This window comes from Pseudochaenichthys georgianus, chromosome 9 (genome assembly GCF_902827115.2).
Source record: "Pseudochaenichthys georgianus chromosome 9, fPseGeo1.2, whole genome shotgun sequence".
Taxonomy (NCBI): domain Eukaryota; kingdom Metazoa; phylum Chordata; class Actinopteri; order Perciformes; family Channichthyidae; genus Pseudochaenichthys; species Pseudochaenichthys georgianus.
In genome coordinates, this window is record NC_047511.1 from 36,203,308 (window position 1) to 36,223,658 (window position 20,351).

Consider the following 20,351-nt stretch of genomic DNA (forward strand, 5'->3'; position numbering starts at 1 on the left):
TGGTTATGTGGATTATATTGCACATGTTTTCTGATGGCCATGTCATCCAACATGAGTGAAACACATCCATATTTAGCCTGGTCGTCCTGGCATCTTCTCTCCAGCATATCCAGCATCATCTTGTTCAGGCCAGGCTTGCCATCCACCGAACACAGCCACCTGTAAAAAAATTGAGAAGTAGCTATTTAACGTACTTGCAACCGTAATTTCCAAAAATGAAATTGAACAACATTAAGACTACCTTTTTGTTGTAGTCTCTCTGAGGTATTTGTATGCCTTTGGACCATGTAGATGGAGTGTGAGGGCACATTCTCTGTGGTCCTTGGAGTACTCATGGCCCTGCTTTGCCTTGAAGTCTATTTGAAGATCTGAAATTGTATGAGACAAAATTAATAAGTCCCCTTCATATAATAACAAAGGAGTTTAATAAAGAGTGTAAGAGTAAGATGTACATGAATCTCAAAGTGCTACTTTCATCTTCCCTGAGTAGAAATCAAGCCTCTTTGAGTTCTTCATTAATGAGGTTCTTTTCCCTCAAATCCCCCAAAAGAGTCCTCACTGTGGTCTCTGCCCTCTTTTCTCTAGCCATGGCATTCTTCCTCTCTCGCTCGAGACTCTCCACTCTTGCTAAAGCTTCATTGACTCTGGCCAGTAGGAGAAGCAGGCGAGACATAGCTATGATCCTAGAAAGAGGGATGAACATGGTTTGAGTGATGTTTCACTTCACACACATCACTTTGACACAACTAGAGTATGGCCCACATTATTTCTTATAGTCATCACCTGTCAAAGCCACTGCCAGCATCATGCGTGTGTGTGTGTGTGTGTGTGTGTGTGTGTGTGTGTGTGTGTGTGTGTGTGTGTGTGTGTGTGTGTGTGTGTGTGTGTGTGTGTGTGTGTGAGTGTGCCAGGAATGCATGTTCAACATGTCTTCAATTGTGTGTGTATGTGTTTATTTGTGAGTGTGTTTAATATGAGTGGCAGCAAACAAGAGAGATTTTACTTTGTCTAGGACCATTATGAATGATGTTGAAAATAGAAATACTCACATCATTAGGCTGAGGTTGTGAGTGTGAGGTTGAAGCTTCTGGGTCGTCCTGAGGGGCCACAGACAGGCTCTCTTCAGCTTTTCTGGAAGGAGACGTAGTCCTGCCCTTTTCTGGCTAAAATGAAAAAGCAGAATAACACACACACACACACACACACACACACACACACACACACACACACACACACACACACACACACACACACACACACACACACACACACACACACACACACACACACACACACACACACACACACACACACACACACACAGGTATGTCACCCTGCCCTGTTATTGATAATAGAATATTTACATTTATGAATGCTAATAACCGTATGATGATACACCTACTCTTTGGAGGTGAACCGGGAAGCTGAAGATGGAGGGAATAACACCATCTCTGAGTCGGACAATCTGTCCTGTCCTGTCAAACTCGTCCTGCTTACAATGCTCACTGCAAATCACGGATAACTCGCTTGCAGTGAACCCTTCCCTCCTCAAAGCAACTTCCCACTTCTTTCTCATATCTTTGTCTTTGGGAAACCTTCAAAATAAAAACGGGAGATTTGAGAGTCAACACAAAAACATTTTAAGAAGGAGGTCAAGCTTATTTTCTTCCTTCTTCTTCCTAGATAGATTAGATTAGATTGTACTGTATTCATCCCACAACGGGGACATTCACTTGTTACAGCAGCGATTTATAAAGTCTCAGTTGGCCATGAACATAATGTTTGCTGGCTACGATTTCGCTGGCGGACATCAATACAGTACAATAATATTCTATTTACAAAATACAACCAATTATAATGTTGAATCTTACTTGTGAAAAGTAATCCCCCGACCCCTGTTCGCAATCGTCCGCCGATTTGCACAGCAATATGCTGCACAGTGCTCTGGCATCTTGAAACCTCTGCTGTCTATGGGTAGAATGTCTGTAGGATGACCGGTCCAAGATGGCGGCCGTATTTCTTGCGCCCCAGCAGCCAATGCGGCGTCTACTCTTTATATGTCTATGGGTGTCAGCATAGTGTGTGTGTGTGTGTGTGTGTGTGTGTGTGTGTGTGTGTGTGTGTGTGTGTGTGTGTGTGTGTGTGTGTGTGTGTGTGTGTGTGTGTGTGTGTGTGTGTGTGTGTGTGTGTGTGTGTGTGTGTGTGTGTGTGTGTGTGTGTGTGTGTGTGTGTGTGTGTGTGGTATTCTGCTTTTTCATTTTAGCCAGAAAAGGGCAGGACTACGTCTACTTCCAGAAAAGCTGAAGAGAGCCTGTCTGTGGCCCCTCAGGACGACCCAGAAGCTTCAACCTCACACTCACAACCTCAGCCTAATGATGTGAGTATTTCTATTTTCAACATCATATCATAATGGTCCTAGACAAAGTAAAATCTCTCTTGTTTGCTGCCACTCATATTAAACACACTCACAAATAAACACATACACACACAATTGAAGACATGTTGAACATGCATTCCTGGCACACTCACACACACGCATGATGCTGGCAGTGGCTTTGACAGGTGATGACTATAAGAAAGAATGTGGGCCATACTCTAGTTGTGTCAAAGTGTTGTGTGTGAAGTGAAACATCACTCAAACCATGTTCATCCCTCTTTCTACTGGGATCATAGCTATGTCTCGCCTGCTTCTCCTACTGCTCTTAAGGCCAGACTCAATGAAGCTTTAGCAAGAGTGGAGAGTCTCGAGCGAGAGAGGAAGAATGCCATGGCTAGAGAAAAGAGGGCAGAGACCACAGTGAGGACTCTTTTGGGGGATTTGAGGGAAAAGAACCTCATTAATGAAGAACTCAAAGAGGCTTGATTTCTACTCAGGGAAGATGAAAGTAGCACTTTGAGATTCATGTACATCTTACTCTTACACTCTTTATTAAACTCCTTTGTTATTATATGAAGGGGACTTATTAATTTTTTCTCATACAATTTCAGATCTTCAAATAGACTTGAAGGCAAAGCAGGGCCATGAGTACTCCAAGGACCACAGAGAATGTGCCCTCACACTCCATCTACATGGTCCAAAGGCATACAAATACCTCAGAGAGACTACAACAAAAAGGTAGTCTTAATGTTGTTCAATTTCATTTTTGGAAATTACGGTTGCAAGTACGTTAAATAGCTACTTCTCAATTTTTTTACAGGTGGCTGTGTTCGGTGGATGGCAAGCCTGGCCTGAACAAGATGATGCTGGATATGCTGGAGAGAAGATGCCAGGACGACCAGGCTAAATATGGATGTGTTTCACTCATGTTGGATGACATGGCCATCAGAAAACATGTGCAATATAATCCACATAACCAGTCAATGTCTGCTTTTGTAGACATGGGTGATGGAAACAATGAGACCGATGCTGCTACTGAGGCTCTTGTGTTCATGGTGGTTGGCCTACACGGACATTGGAAGGCTCCCATTGCATATTACCTGACGAAGTCTTTGTCACCTGAAACACAAAGGGTCCTAATCTAAATCTAAAATCTATCTAGGAAGAAGAAGGAAGAAAATAAGCTTGACCTCCTTCTTAAAATGTTTTTGTGTTGACTCTCAAATCTCCCGTTTTTATTTTGATGGTTTCCCAAAGACAAAGATATGAGAAAGAGGTTCTCAGTCATGCTTTGGAGGAGCCGCATGCACGGGGCATTCGGGTGTCATGAGCAACTTTGTGTAAATATGGTTTGGGCGGGGTGGTGTCATGTTCTTGTGTTTAACTTGAACATTTACATTTTTTATATAGATGTAGAAGTACATTTTCATTTTTTATGACATAGATATTCATTTTTACTGATATATAACTTCTGTCTATGTATAATGTATTATTGTTTCTTCATTTTTCAACTTATTAAAATAGCTGAGTATAGGCCTACACAATATGCTTCTCTATCATATATAGACCATTAGTGTTTTTTTATGTGTGTGTGTGTATATATTATATATCGTGTGTCTTTTGCAAAATACCTATCATACATAACATAGGCTATCAAATACCAGAATATTCTATTGCTGTTAAGCCTACTATGAATATTAAAATACGCCGAATCATGTGTCCGGTATCATGCCTACATATATGACGTTTGCAGAAACCCCCCCCCCCGTGAAAATCAGTTTTGTATTCAGCGAGTTATGATTGATAAAATGCGCTGACACTTCATTGCGCCTGCCAGACAGATTACACTGAGTGGAGCGGGTGACCGGTCCAAGATGGCGGCCCCACGGCTCGTCAGCGCCAATAGGCGACCAATAGGTCGATGCGGCGTCTACTCTTTATATGTCTATGGGTGTCAGTACCAGATGTGTTCGGGGTACCAGATGTGTTCGGGTGTATTTCCGTCGCTCCCGTCATCCATCATATCCGTCGACTCACCTCCCTCTGCTCCCAGCGCTCTGCTGCCACACACCGGCCGTCTGCGGAACTGCAGCCGGAGGAACTCGGTACAGCTTGTTATGTGTGTGTACTTGTGCACATAATAATAATGTTTGATTTACCCGGCTTAACTAACCCTAACAAACGCGATGTCGCTAAGCGGTCCTACGAAGCTGGTTATTAACTCAGCAAATCAACCAGGGTTTCTCTGTCCGGCTGAGAGTGCGTTCACGTGAAAGGGACGGGGTTACCAACATTTGACCAATCACAAACATGGAGACGCGTGCTGACAGCGCAGCGTCATACTTCATGAATGAATAGTGTAAATAGCAAATCCTGCTTCGTAGTACAGGCCACTGGTGCCACAGAGATTTCATAAAGTGAAGGATGTTTTCCTTCTATAAAACAGCTGTGGGCAGCAGCAGATTCTGTGAGTCACGGACAGGAATCCCTCAATTTAAATAAAACGAGGCCATGCTTTATTAACTCGTGCGCACGCTTTAGTAACTCGTGCGCACGAGTTACTAAAGCGTGCGCACGAGTTACTAAAGCGTGCGCACGAGTTACTAAAGCGTGGCCACGTTTTATTTATTTTTCTCTCAATGAACCCTCCAGGGCTCCGTACAAATAAAACATTTTTATATAAGTATGTTTTGCATCAAGATTTTTTTTCTCTATAACTTACAAAACATATTGTTGTTGCCCCTTTGCAAAGGCTGGTTGCCACCATGGTGCAGCAGTTCATCTGGTGTCCTAAAGGGGGCAGCACTGCTGGGTTACAGTGTGGGGACATAGTAAGTTTGGAGGCTTGGCTCACCATGCTTGCTCTCTGTCATATATGTGTTTTCCTCTTAGACCCCAGTAACTCACAGGCACTAAGTATATCAATGTTAAAGGTTATCAGGTAATGACATCATTATGAGTTGTGTAAGAGGACTGAACAACCCTCGATTGATTGTAGGAAAGTCTGATATCACCAGGCTATGACTGTGTGGGCTTTAACATTCAATTATTTGGTGTACTATAAGAGTTTATAATAGGTTATTTAATTCAAGTGTTATTCATATTATGGAAATAACATGTTGTTTGAAATAACGTATTAATTCTTCAATTCACTTCATTATTTGAAACAATTTGTAACCCTATTAAGAATGTTATATAAAACCGCTTCACGTACTAATATACACACTTTTGCTAGCATTATGCTAGTTAAATGTAATCCCATACACATCAGGCAATTAACAGTACTAATAATATAGATGCCAAAATGCATCAGGTGACTTGCTGCACTTTGTCTGGATTCCATTGCTCATTATTTCCAGAATATGATCTGTGCGCTCATGTGTTTGACCGAACACGCCTGCAGAAGGAGAGCCAGCAGCAGCCTGTAGTACTTCATGCTATCACCACTTACACACAGTTAGAATGAGCTCATTCACTCATTTATTTTAACAGAAAAAAACATTTGAACCCTAATTTCCTTGAAGTCCGGTTAAAAGTTAATCATTAGACAAACCAGATTGTCTATCTTATACGAGGGACACACATGACAACATGTAAAATGTATGTCCTCAAATTGCCTTATATCTTCAGCTTTGCTACTCTGTATGACATGTCAAATAGAAATGTTCAGTGTGATACAATCCCCCAAAAGAAAGTAATGTTTTCACCACAAGTTACACAAGAACTGTCAAAAACCAACTTCTGCTGGTCAGACAGTCACCAGGATCATCCCCATTCCTCCCAGCACATGTGTGTCCATCTTAAACGGCAACACCATTAAAGAAGAGTACAGGCTCAGGGTGAGTATTTCTCTAATCAAAGGCTTTATATATACACACACAGTAGCTACAGTAGATATGGCAATGAAAAGCGTAAGTCTAAGGCTCCTACAACAATGCAACATAAATATATATAAGGCATAACACAAATTGAGTTTGTATTTAAACAAAAGAGTAATAAAGTGCAAAAACATGTCTGCAGGTCTGTAACAGGGCTGCAGGATTGTTATAGTAAGTGCTGACTAATTGTCCTCCACAGGCCTATCTGGATGTCAAGCATGCCTCCAATCCGGAGATCAAGTTCCACATAGTCATCCTGTCCACACTTACGGTAACTGAAATGGATTTCTAGTTGAAAAATAATAAATGACATTGTGCTGGAAAACTGAGTCCTCAAACTACCCTTATTCATATTCAATAATAAATATTGCGCTATTGTTCAATATAATATGAATGACTTGTCACAAGCTGTTTACAGACTGTATTGTATGAAGGAGCATGAATCTTAGATGAGTGTATTTTCTTTCCACTTAAAGACCTGAATGAGTCACATGCTGAGTGTTCCTAAAGTAGATTTCACTGACCGTTTCCCTCTTAATAAATCAAAGAAAACAGAGGGCAGGAAGCCTTACCAACCTTTATGTTTTAGATTACTTGTTATTTTATAACTTCTAACAACAGTCATACAACAGTATGTTGGAATCATATAACTTTACAATATAAAAGATCTCAGGGGCAGTTAATACACCTACGGCCACACCTTGCAATTGAATTCAAGAGTCCAATAAATCACACCATTAGAAAGCTTATAATGTTTAAGGTTGGTAGACACAGTGTCACATAAATGTTGTGTAATCTTATGATGTTGAAGTAAGTGGTAATGTTACATTGGATTGCATTTACTGAAAAAATGTTTCTACTAAATTGTCCATGCCCACTGGAATGCATATCGAAAGCATCTGTGATCGAGTCATCGTGCTACCATCTGCAGTACAACTAAATCAAGTGTAGCCTTGATGACATGGAGTTGAAGAGGTCTACATTAAAGTTAATAGAACAAACAGCAATATTCTTTCAGCATGAATCAATACTTTATTGCAGAGTATAGCTTGCAGAGCTAGTTGTGTTAAGGAATTGGTTTGGAAATGGGCCAGTGTGTTTCATGACATACATAGACAGCATTGCAAATGGTCAGGTAGGTGGTGAAGTCATGAACACTGATGTTAACTAAGTAGATTGACTCAAGTACTGTACTTAAGTACAATTTTGAGGTATTTGTATAGGCTACATGACTTGAGTACTTACTTACTTTGTTATTTTACTCCACTTCAGAGTTTAATATTGAACCATTAGGCTACTCCACTACATTTATGTAGTACCTTTAGTTATAGATATAGATTAATGATAAACAATATGATTAACACTTAAATAAGACTTTAGTTACACCTGGATTAAATGCACATGCTACCCAGCAGTAAATTCACATTTACCAGCTTGATAAACACATTGATTAATGCATCAGTAGTTATGATCAAAACCTTTAATATGAATGTGAAATGCGCCAATCAGCAATATTATTACTTTTACTTTTGGTACTTCTAGATATTTAGAAATGTGTTTGTACTTTTACTTGAGTAACATTTTGAATGCAGGGCTTCTACTTGTAAGTATTCCTACACTTTAGTATTTCTAATACACTTTTTGTTATATTCCATGGAATGCTCTTAACATCCCGATAGCAATGAATATATTAAATGCTTTGACAATAAATACATAAACAAATGTCATCTGTGGAAGCCGAAACGCTTTAAAAAGCACGACCAATCATTTTAGCCGACGCGACTAAAATCACTGGATGGGTCTGCCCAGGGGCGGACTGGCCATCGGGACGTTCGGGACGAATCCCGATGGGCCGGTACTGAAGTGGGCCGGTCGGACGATGTGGGCCGGTGTAGGTACCAGATGTGTTCGGGGTACCAGATATGTTCGGGTGTATTTCCGTCGCACCCGTCATCCGTCATATCCGTCTACTCACCTCCCTCTGCTCCCAGCGCTCTGCTGCCACACACCGGCCGTCTGCGGAACTGCAGCCGGAGGAACTCGGGACAGCTTGTTATGTGTGTGTACTTGTGAACATAAATAATGTTTCTAATTATTTACAATTAAAAAATATATATATTCTGCGTTACTTCAGCCAACACTTTTATAAGGCCACTAGATTAGATAATTACGAAATGTGTAGATAGAATACATATCTTTCAGGTTGTTATTTTGTCATTGTTTAATGTTTTATTTACCTTTTATATAGTACTTTTTATATAGTATCTGAACTTTGGAGAGGAGTTGGGAGACACACGACACATCAAATCACATCTACAGATCAAGACGAAGCGACTGGAAGTACTCCTAGCGTGAACATGTTTGTGAAAACGTGTGCAAAGTCTCCGAAAATCCTAATAATAAGCTCATATTTGAATTCCCCATAAAAAACACATCATTCAGTAAAAACAAGGCCCCACTGATCATCTGCTCCCTGATCTCTCTGCGAATTGAAAGTACTTATTGCCGGAGATCGCATGCTGTGGTTTTATTAAATGTGCCAAGTGCTAGGACTGTCTTAGGGAAGAAAGCTTTCAGATGTGCAGCTCCACTAACTTGGAACAGTCTGCAAAAAGAATGTAAAATTACGAAGCTAGTACCACTACATGTTTTTAAAGCTTGGTTGGATGCTACACAATCAGATGCTGTTGGCACCTGTACATGTGGTTAAATATGTTGTTCTGTTGTACTTCCATTCGCTTCGTCTTGATCTGTAGATGTGATTTGATGTGTCGTGTGTCTCCCAACTCCTCTCCAAAGTTCATATACTATATAAAAATACTAAAAGATAAATAAAACATTAAACAATGACAAAATAACAACCTGAAAGATATGTATTCTATCTACACATTTCGTAATTATCTAATCTCGTGGCCTTATAAAAGTGTTGGCTAAAGTAACGCAGAATATATATATTTTTTAATTGTAAATAATTAGAACTGGCTTCGTCGTACAGGGCACTGGAGGCAGTAACGTGTAATTCAGCAGAATCTGAGAAGAGCAGCACCAGCTGCAAAGAGCGGTGCCTTTTACTGTTTACTTCACTGCGTTGCCCTTCATTACAACCGCTGGATAGAGATCGAGGCTGCTACGTTTAACCACACACACCTCTACACACATCGAACTACCAGAGTATTCCCCCTCGTTTTATGAAGGATATGTCCTGTCACCGGGGCGCATGCTGTGTGTGTGTGTGTGTGTGTGTGTGTGTGCTCAGCTCCGCTCTGTGTGTGCGTGTTCGGTGTGTGTGTGTGTGTGTGTGTGTGTGTGTGTGTGTGTGTGTGTGTGCGTGCGTGCGTGCGCGCTCAGCTCCGCTCTGTGTGTGCGTGTTCGGTGTGTTTGTGTGTGTCCGACACCCCCGGCATTTGTTTTCAAATTACCACGTACAGTAATTTACACAAATCTGGTTCTCCATAGTTATATGTGTATTCCCAAGTGAAAGAAATTCGTTTAATCTTAATCTCGATGTGCTATAGTCCTGCCGGAGTGAACCGGAACGAACGATACTATCATAAACAAATGCCCACAGCACACACACACAAAACGAGGCCACGCTTTAGTAACTCGTGCGCACGCTTTACTAAAGCGTGGCCACGTTTTATTTATTTTTCTCTCTGTGAACCCTCCAGGGCTCCGTATATTTGACTTCATCAATACAGTCTTTTTTTCTGCAATTGTATGACAGTCTTTAGGAAAACCTAAAAGTAACATCTTAGGACAATACATATTTTGGGAACATGACAACTGCGTGGTGCAAGCGTAGAAAAATGCAGAGAAAAGTATTCTTTGGTAATGAGTTGTATTAGTAGTATTTAAAACGACATAAATCAGTCTTAAGGCACACAGATGATAATGAATAGTCAAAACACCTTAAACTTCGAGAAACCCACTTTTAAGAAATTGCATATATGATTGTAATACAGGGAGGGTTTACATACATTTGCATATTGAAAAAAAAGAGAAGAAAAGGGTACTGAGGTCCAGCTTTGCAGTATGCCCACAAAGAAAATATCTCTATTTCTATTTTACAATACTGTAAATACATTTAATGTATACAAAACCCACTTTATAAATGTAACTTTCACTCAGCAGCAATGTACTGTAAGAAGGAGCAGCCTGAACCTAAAGTTGGTGAATATGAACATAATCCTGCTTTCTTATGGTTACTGCCATTTGAATAAAAAGATGAGATGGCTTTTCTCCAGGAAATAAGGTTGATGATGTCCGCAATGACACATAATAAGGCTTTAAATATTGAATTTAATAAATTCTGTCCTGTTTTTTTTTCTGCTAAAGGGAGCTAAAAGTAATATTGTGCACAATATTGTATCGGTTCAGTCATTTAGTGGTTTGAATGTTATCTTTGTCATCATCAGCATAAACACTTACTGCGCCCAAACTTCTGTAATAATCAGATTTAAGAGTAAAATACATCTCTTCACACTTTTCTCACAAAACAGTATTTATATGGCAACATTTTTAAACCCATAACTTAGGTTGAGAAAAAATAAAAGCATACATAACACACTGCTAACTTACACATATATATATATATATATTACAAATCCTCATATTATATTTTATAGGACTGTCTGAAACAATCCCTTTTAAGGTTTTGGCTTTGTCTTCACACACAGTAACATAGCGTTACCAGTTAGACAAGAGCAGAAGAATTTAATCTGAACTCTAACAGTGGCAAAACATTTAGCTTTGGCTTTATTCCTGATTGAGAATTATTTACCCAATTATTCACCTTCAACTTGAACTAAAACTACTAAATTCTACACTGAAATGTAATAGACTTTCTATAGATGTTAACAGTAATCCACTTTAATAAAAGATATATCACTCTGAACACAGAGTGAAGGCAGTATGATTCCCTATGGCAGTTATCACAATGTTTAACAGTCACAATTTTCAGTTACAGTACTGAAATTGACGCTTTTTAGGATTCATAGATCTCTCGCAGTAACAAGTCCGACTGATACATTTCTGTTCACTATTAAATGTTGTCTCTCAGAAAACAATGTAATATTAAATACATTTGAAACTCACAAATAAGATGGTGGGTGAGCGTCAACAGGGGTATCACACATGATGATGGGAAACAATACATCGAGGTCGGGGGAACCTCTCACACTGAAGCTCACCTATAGGTGACACAAGAAAACAACTTTAATAGACCAATCCAGTTACACACAGTTACAGTGCAGTGTAAGATATGAATAGTTCAATTAAAAGCAAAGGCAAAAAGAAAAGTCTTCAGCCTGGATTTAAAAGTAGTAAGAGTTGCAGCAGACCTGCAGGTTTCTGATAGTTTGTTCCAGATATTTGGAGCATAATAACTGAACGCGGCTTCTCCGTTTAGTTCTGACTCTGGGGACAGAAAGCAGACCCGTCCCTGAAGACCTGAGAGATCTGGATGGTTCATAATTTAGCAGGAGGGAATTTGTATTTCATCCGCATAGCTATGGTAACTTATTTTTGTTGTTTTTCATTATCTGAGCCAGTGGTAGCATGTAGATGTTAAAGAGAAGAGTCCCCAACAAGATGGAGCCTTGAGGTACCCCACATGTCATATTTGTGAACTCAGATGTGTGTTTACCTATAGAAACAAATTTAAGTAGGATTAAAACCAATTTAGAACTGTTGCTGAAAGTGCCACCCTGTAATAACTCCAGGTTTAGATGTGTGATGAATGATTCATAAAAACACATTTCTACTAACAACCTATATATCTTTCATCGTTACTAACCTCAATCAAGTATTCAACATCAATGATGCTGCAGTTAGAGATGGTGAGGGATGCAGAAGAGGGAATAGTGAGCTCAATCACAGTGCGACGGTCAGAGATGCGTTCACTGACGAGTTGTCCAGCCGAGGACAATTTCTTGACATGCATCCTCCTGTGGTTCTTGTTGTGGGTGTAGAAAACCTGTTTCTGTTGCAGTGACACCTTTGGAGTGGCTGTTCGAGATGAACCATTAATAAACTCGCAAATGATCTTCACAGTTTCACCTGGAAGAAGAACAGACAGTGTTTGGTTGTGATGTTTTTAACCAGCAGTTTTTATAAACGATATTGAATGTTAAATTATAATAATGTGTTGATGGAAACACTACCAGGCATGAAGCCTTTCTTCTCTATACTGGCTGTCATCTCGATAGGACCAGAGGTACACCAAAGGCAGCACACCGTCATGCTGTTGGAGCCCGAGAGAGGAGCCTGCAGAGAAACAGCATTAGCATGCATGAGCAATGGACATGATAATAAAAAGAAGAAGAAAAAAAGAAGAGGACACAGAGAAAAGGTCAATAGATATACATAGCCTTATAAGTACTATGTACAAATAAGTCAACCTGAGCAGTTCAGGCAAGCATACTTAACCCTAACACTAGCAGGAATTTATACAATAAGTGAGTTGATGGACCTCAGTCAAGTTGCAACATTAGAAGATCACCAAAAAGTGGGGCGGTAGTGACACAGTCTGTAGGGGATTGCCCCTGGGATCGAAGGGTAGCCGGTTCGAGTCCCGATTGACCAAAAAGATGTTGGCCCTCTCCAGATGTGTGTGTGTGTGTGTGTGTGTGTGTGTGTGTGTGTGTGTGTGTGTGTGTGTGTGTGTGTGTGTGTGTGTGTGTGTGTGTGTGTGTGTGTGTGTGTGTGTGTGTGTGTGTGTGTGTGTGTGTGTGTGTGTGTGTGTGTGTGTGTCACAAATATACAAGCCAGAGTGATACATTTCCCCATAAGGGGATTAATCAAGGTTCATCTTCTTAAAAGTGGGACACTGATGAGAAGGCCAGTTTGTGAAATTGTAGTTTAAGCAATATTAATAAATTATTAAAAAAGTATCTCAAACCAGATATTGTTTTTTCCGGAGCCCCCGGTCAAGTTAACATGATTATGGATTACTTACATGCAGCTCTGGCTGGTTGGTATTAATCCGGTTTACAAAATTACACTCTGTCACAAAGTCTTTGGACATATGCCAGGGTCTGTGGACGGCCACTGTCAAGTTGTACGTTATGTGTCCATAAACCCCATGGAAGCTGGATGGGAAGTTCCTGCATTAATATAAAATAACAATAAAAAAGAGGAAATAATGAGAAATTATGCAATGTAGAAACATAACACATTTAAAATGAATAGTTACAATCTCAGATGTTAAAGATAACCATTCCAAATGATCTAAATCACATGGTAGACAACAATAGTATTAGGTTTAGATACTAGTCATGCTTCTCAATAAATGTATTTCAATCTAAACCACCATGTGAACCCAAAAATTATCTGTAAAAAACAGAAGGACAAAGTCACGTGATCAGACACACGCACCCTTGCGGCAACTGGCATGTAAACGGATATACATGCGTGCCAGTCTTGAAAGTTGCAGCCCCACCGGTAGCTGCAAGGAGAAAACAAACAAGAGTGACTTTACTGAACAATGACTAGTTGTATGAAATGTTGACATGCATCCAAAAGGCGTTCATGTGCGCCTACCACTGTTTTGTTGCACGATGACACTTTTTAGGTCAAAGAAGTCCAGTTTTGCGGAATAGTGTCTCCGTCTTCGCTTTTTCCCACCTCCGGTAGACCAGTGCACATTTGCCTTTCCTGTCAGTGTCATCGTTATAGAACTGATCTTCGTTTCCTTTGTGAGGTCAAATGAGATGTGTCCTGTCATCACATCGCCACTGGAGAACGTATTCCCCTGATTTAAAGCGTTGAAATTGATTTTGAAGTTCTTCACCTTGTCCTGAAACATGGTTCAGAATAGACCGGAGTTAAAAAAAAAGTCAAACAAAAACAGTCTCCTGAAAAAGGATGATCTCCAAAAGTTTCCCTGTAGATAACGTATGTGGTTCGTAGAAAACACCGCGATTGAAGAGTTAATTCCCAAACCAAAGCCACAGACAGTTGACATCAACAATAATATTGCATTCAACAAACTGCGCAGGCGCACAACATGCAGAACGGAAGCCCATCCCTGTTATAGGGGGGGGGGAATACCATGGGGGAGGAGGACCATGTATGGGGAGGAATGAGGAAGTGACAAAAGTAAGTGATTCAGTTGCTCTCTAACTTTCTAACCAGGGGAGTTCAAACTGCGGCCCGTTGTCCATTTTGAAATTGCCCTCAGCTAATTCTAAAAGCGTAATGGCTTTTGGCCCACACATGAAACTTGTGCTTTTGTTATGCTGTACTTCTTAAATATATATGTAAAAAGAACACAGTATATGTGTGTTAATAAGCGTAGTTTTCAAATAAATCAATCTCAGTTGATAAAAAAAGCCCAATAACCATATAGTAAGCTAGAAATATGCCCTTCCTATTTCCCCCTATAAGCAATCTGAGGCTTCTGTTTTAAGGAATGAGTTGCCAACACTGTTTGTATAAAAAATAAATGAAACCCAATGGAAAGCTGTGATGATGGCTGTTTTTTTCTTAAAGCATATTCAATAATCAATCATAGTTTGCTTACATTTGATTGATTTTGCTAACTTATAATATAACCTATGAGGCAATAGACCTCACCTGAGTGGCCCAGACCTATTTCTGTATGCAGCCCTCAGTGAAAAAAGTGTAGACACCTCTGGTGTATACTAACATTTACAAGTACATCTACTCAAATACAATAGCCCTAACCCCTACCTAAAGTACATTCTACTCAACTTTAGTATGTATTTCCTGCTATTTCTATGCACCACAATTCAAGTGTTGTTTTAATAATGATTAATAGTATAAACATGTCTTAAGCATGATCTGGTTAAGATCATTATGATTAGAAGAAAGAGTGTTTGCAACAATTGTAAAATATGTTAACAACTTTGATAGAACATTTTCTGATATCAAAAGTAACGTACATTTTAAGCCAAAAACACGGTATGGCTCGAAATGATTGTGGTCTAAATGTTTTAACAAGAACTGAGGTGTATACACTGAACTCTTAAGACATTTGTTTAGTTGTTTCTGATATTGGTCTCTGAGATTTTGGCCACAACCCCAATACAAATGCATTTTATTTTGAAATAGCACTTTTATGTCTGATTGAGAATTATCTTAGTCTAGACTAAAGAAATTAATGAGGACATTGTTTAAAGATTTATTTGCAAACAGCAAACAATTGCTATTTATTGAATAGATATTGGCATCTCATGGTTGAAAGAAAATATACAAATATAATAAAAGCTAGAGTAAGTGAGAAATGTGTTTTCTTTATAATTTGGGTGAATTGATCCTGTAACTGTTCAACCACCAGATGGCACTAAATACCTAATATAACACACTAATATCATTCTGATGGCCACAGTGCATCATAAACTATACAGAACTTACTGAAAACACAACTTGTCATTACAAACATATTTGTCATGTTTCTTCAGGATGCAGATCAATTATTTCAGAACAACTCCTGGAGTCACAGCACTTTGAACTTAATGTTTTGTAATGCTGAAATAACAAGTGCTTTAACCGCCCTTTCATAGGTTTATGATGCACAATACAGCCATAAAATGCTGATCATGACTTATGAAAACTGACAGCACGAAGCACATAAACACTCCTGGCACAAGTTAACTTGACCGCATATCTTTTCATACCTGCTCTATTCGAGACAATATGAGATATTGTTTGCAGTGTAGTGAGGCAAAACATATTGTTCAAATGACTTGTGCTGTTACAGTATAGATGTATGGAAGCCATGCATTGCATAGTGAATTCACCCTTTGGTGGTGCACCTCTACAAACTGTTGAAACGTATTTAACTCACAGACACAGGATCAGATTTTGTAAACCACTTTATTAAGCACGTTCAGTAGTAGTATATTTATTGTGCAGGAATTTAGGAATGTTAAGTTTTCAAGAAGCCATTTCTTTTACAGCAAACTTCTAGTAGGCCTACAAAGTTTGTAAAACCTCAATCCCTTGTTGTTATAGTAATGGTTTTAACTGCCAAGTGTTTATAGCCTATGTGTTTGACATGGCAGCTTGTGATACGTAAATAAGAATCTTGAGCTTGATGTAGTGCTTTTAATGCTTTGACCGTTTTGAAACGGTAAAATGTAAAAAGCAGAGGTCGCGTAAATCAACAAACTTTAATCATCACTGTCCATTACCTGAGACACTTAACATTTCGACTAATACACAGTAGAAAGAGTTTATTGTTGTAATAGTCCCAGCTGTTTTTGCTCTAATGTTGTTAAGGATTACTCTGAATACTCCTGGGGCCTGTACTACGAACCTGGTTCAACCTAACCTGGATATGTTTGAGTTAACCGGTTGGCCTAATCCAAAACATACGCGCTCTCGCTAAACGGTAATACGACGCGGGTTATCAAGTGGATCGCTCAAGCCAGCCGTGTCCTATCTAGTTGACATGAAAGGGGTGGTATTTGGAGCATTCGACCAATCACAAACATGGAGAAGCATACTGACAGCGCAGCGTCATACTTCCTGAATGAAAAGTCAACTATAATATTAGACATATGAAGAAGTTAAACTTTAAACATCCAGGACTTAAACACTTTATCCAGGATAAAAGCCACATAGCTGCACCTGCAAGGTGAATACAGCTGGTAAAAGAAAACGTTTTTGAATGCGTACATTAACAGGTTTATGATATCACTGCCCCGTCTAAAACACGAGTGGATCTGACTTTAATTACATTTGTCTCGAGCGTTTCGTCAACTTAATGTGTTGCTTAAAATAATCCTTCTGCATACAGTATGTGACACGGTGACGGTGAGTGTTGCACGGCCAGATACGGCTCAGCTGACTCAGATAAGAAAATATGATACATTATGAAGTGATATGCCGCGGACTGTAGGCTACTTAATGTTACTCTGATCCGGTTACTTATGTTGTGGCAGATATTTAAGTAAGCTTTCTTAACGCTAATGTTATAATAGTCAGATTTCTCTGAAGATGGGAGGTGATATTCTATTAATGTTCACGTTCACACAGTCGTCTTTCCTGCGACGGCAGCTTTTCTGTATTTCCTTTCTCCTGTAATATGACTTGATCGCTTTAAACTCCGCACACTGAGCTCTGATTGGTCAGCAGGCAGTGCTTTCACTGAGTTGAGCTCTTAGCCTGCAACCTAACCAGGGGGGTATACTACGAAGCAGGATTTTCGCTTAGCCGGCTAAATTCAGGGGAAACTCCGGCTTTCCGGTCCTACGAAGCTGGTTCTCTTTTTAGCAGGCTAGATTTCCATGGTAACTTATGCTTAGCGGCTAACCTGGTCGGGACCAGGGGGGTATACTACGAAGCAGGATTTTCGCTTAGCCGGCTAAATTCAGGGAAAACTCCGGCTTTCCGGTCCTACGAAGCTGGTTCTCTTTTTAGCAGGCTAGATCTCCATGGTAACTTATGCTTAGCGGCTAACCTGGTCGGGACCAGGGGCCTATACTACGAACCTGGTTCAACCTAACCTGGATATGTTTGAGTTAGCCGGTTGGCCTAATCCAAAACATACGTGCTCTCTCTAAACGGTACTACGACGCTGGTTATCAAGTGGATCGCTCAAGCCAGCCGTTTCCTATCTAGTTAGGTGCGCGTTCACATGAAAGGGGTGGTATTTGGAGCATTCGACCAATCACAAACATGGAGAAGCGTACTGACAGCGCAGCGTCATACTTCCTGAATGAACACAGCTGGCAAAAGAAAAAGTGTTTGAATGCGTACATTAACAGGTTTATGATATCACTGCCCCGTCTAAAACACGATCTGACTTCAATTACATTTGTCTTGAGTGTTTCGTCAACTTATGTGTTGCTTAAAATAATACTTCTGCATACAGTATGTGACACTGTGAGTGTTGCACGGCCAGATACGGCTCAGCTGACTCAGATCAGGAGATATATGATACATTAAAGTGATATGCCGCGGACTGTACTTAATGTACTTTGATCCGGTTACTATATGTTGTGGCAGATATTTAAGTAAGCTTTCTTAACGCTAATGTTATAATAGTCAGATTGCTCTGAAGATGGAGGTGATATTCTATTCATGTTCACGTTCACGTTCACACAGTCGGTCATTTTTGCCGGCCGTCTTTCCTGCATCGGCAGTTTTTCTGTATTTCCTTTCTCCTGTAATATGACTTGATCGCTTTAAACTCCGCACACTGAGCTCTGATTGGTCAGCAGGCGGTGCTTTCACTGAGTTGAGCTCTTAGCCTGCAACCTAACCTGGTCCCGACCAGGTTAGCTGCTTAGCATATATTACCATGGAGATCTAGCCTGCTAAAAAGAGAACCATGCAGCTTCGGATGACCGGAAAGCCGGAGTTTTCCCTGAATTTAGCCGGCTAAGCGAGAATCCTGCTTCGCAGTATACCCCCCAGGTTAGGTTGCAGGCTAAGAGCTCAACTCAGTGAAAGCACTGCCTGCTGACCAATCAGAGCTCAGTGTGCGGAGTTTAAAGCGATCAAGTCATATTACAGGAGAAAGGAAATACAGAAAAGCTGCCGTTGCAGGAAAGACAGCCGGCAAAAATCACCGACTGTGTGAACGTGAACATTAATAGAATATCACCTCCTTCTTCAGAGCAATCTGACTATTATAACATTAGCGTTAAGAAAGCTTACTTACGTATCTGCCACGACATAAGTAACCGGATCAGAGTAACATTAAGTACAGTCCGCGGCATATCACTTCATAATGTATCATATATTTTATTATCTGAGTCAGCTGAGCCGTATCTGGCCGTGCAACACTCACCGTGTCACATACTGTATGCAGAAGGATTATTTTAAGCAACACATTAAGTTGACGAAACGCTCGAGACAAATGTAATTAAAGTCAGATCCACTCGTCTTTTAGACGGGGCAGTGATATCATAAACCTGTTAATGTATGCATTCAAACACTTTTTCTTTTACCAGCTGTATTCACCTTGCAGGTGCAGCTATGTGGCTTTTATCCTGGATAAAGTGTTGGATAAAGTCATGGATGTTTAAAGTTTAACTTCTTCATATGTCTAATATTATAGTTGACTTTTCATTCAGGAAGTATGACGCTGCGCTGTCAGTACGCTTCTCCATGTTTGTGATTGGTCGAATGCTCCAAATACCACCCCTTTCATGTGAACGCGCACCTAACTAGATAGGACACAACTGGCTTGAGCGATCCACTTGATAACCCACATCGTAGTACCGTTTAGCGAGAGCGCGTATGTTTTGGATTAGGCCAACCGGTGAACTCAAACATATCCAGGTTAGGTTGAACCAGGTTCGTAGTATAGGCCCCTGGTCCCGACCAGGTTAGCCGCTACGCATAAGTTACCATGGAGATCTAGCCTGCAAAAAAGAGAACCAGCTTCGTAGGACCGGAAAGCCGGAGTTTTCCCTGAATTTAGCCGGCTAAGCGAAAATCCTGCTTCGTAGTATACCCCCCTGGAGTTTAGCTTATTGATAAACGGTCAAAAACTAGCCCTCTCTTTTTAATTCACTTTTATTCATCAAAAAGGGCAGATTAAGGAAAAAGAATAAATTGACAATTTGAAATAATGCATTTTGTGATGATAATCTTGTTGTCTTAAGCAGTGGCGTGCACAGACATTTATAGGGGAAGGTGCTCAAGAGAAAAAAAAAGGGCACCTTCTGAGTCGTCGTGGCGGTCTGGCGGTCGCCCGCGCGCGAAGCGTGCGCCGAAATTGTGCGCGGAAATTTGCCGGATAATGGCGGATTTTGTTAGTTTCTTTTCGGTTTTTGGTTACTCCTTCCATCTCTCCCTCATTTTGGTCATCATCAGAGAGCACTGTTTCTGAACATGGTGCTGCTCTGGACTCTGACATTTCTGCTTCATCTGTGTCTGACTCGGAGATATTTTCTATGGATTTGTCTCCCTCATCTTAGATGGACTATTGCAGGACAGCAGGGGGCTGCTTCCCTGAGCCTGCTGTAGCAAACAAACAATATAGAATATGATGTTTATTATTATTATTTGGGTAAGGCAATGCAATGCATGACAACATTAAGACTCACCAGACTTTAACTGTCATGGCCAAAATGCAACACCCTACCACATAGTTGTTGTTTTTTTTGTCATTTGGCAAG

At 40.2% G+C, this 20,351-nt stretch overlaps 1 protein-coding gene and 1 long non-coding RNA gene across 5 annotated transcripts; both read right to left on the minus strand.

Moving 5' to 3' along the window:
- Positions 1-404: 404 nt before the first annotated feature.
- LOC139434436 (uncharacterized) lies at positions 405-2,067 on the minus strand. Of its 2 annotated transcripts, none has more exons than XR_011643788.1 (4): positions 1,872-2,067; positions 1,403-1,595; positions 1,050-1,149; positions 405-683 (listed from the first exon to the last, which is right to left on the minus strand). It is a non-coding gene; the product is annotated as an uncharacterized lncRNA (long non-coding RNA). The 2 variants fall into 2 exon arrangements; XR_011643787.1 differs by having other exon boundaries at positions 1,050-1,163.
- Positions 2,068-10,074: 8,007 nt separating this feature from the next.
- Positions 10,075-14,243, minus strand: LOC117452905 (arrestin domain-containing protein 3-like). Of its 3 annotated transcripts, XR_011643790.1 has the most exons (7): positions 13,795-14,243; positions 13,630-13,699; positions 13,211-13,358; positions 12,417-12,519; positions 12,050-12,312; positions 11,595-11,670; positions 11,357-11,444 (listed from the first exon to the last, which is right to left on the minus strand). XR_011643790.1 is itself a non-coding variant. In XM_034091714.1 (6 exons), the coding sequence occupies exons 1-6, from the start codon at positions 14,057-14,059 to the stop codon at positions 11,346-11,348; spliced, it is 948 nt and encodes a 315-aa protein (XP_033947605.1). In that variant the 5' UTR covers positions 14,060-14,243; the 3' UTR covers positions 10,075-11,345. The 3 variants fall into 3 exon arrangements, 1 of the variants encoding a protein (XP_033947605.1); XM_034091714.1 differs by lacking the exon at positions 11,595-11,670 and having other exon boundaries at positions 10,075-11,444; XR_011643789.1 differs by having other exon boundaries at positions 11,421-11,444; positions 11,595-12,312.
- Between the last annotated feature and the right edge of the window lie 6,108 nt (positions 14,244-20,351).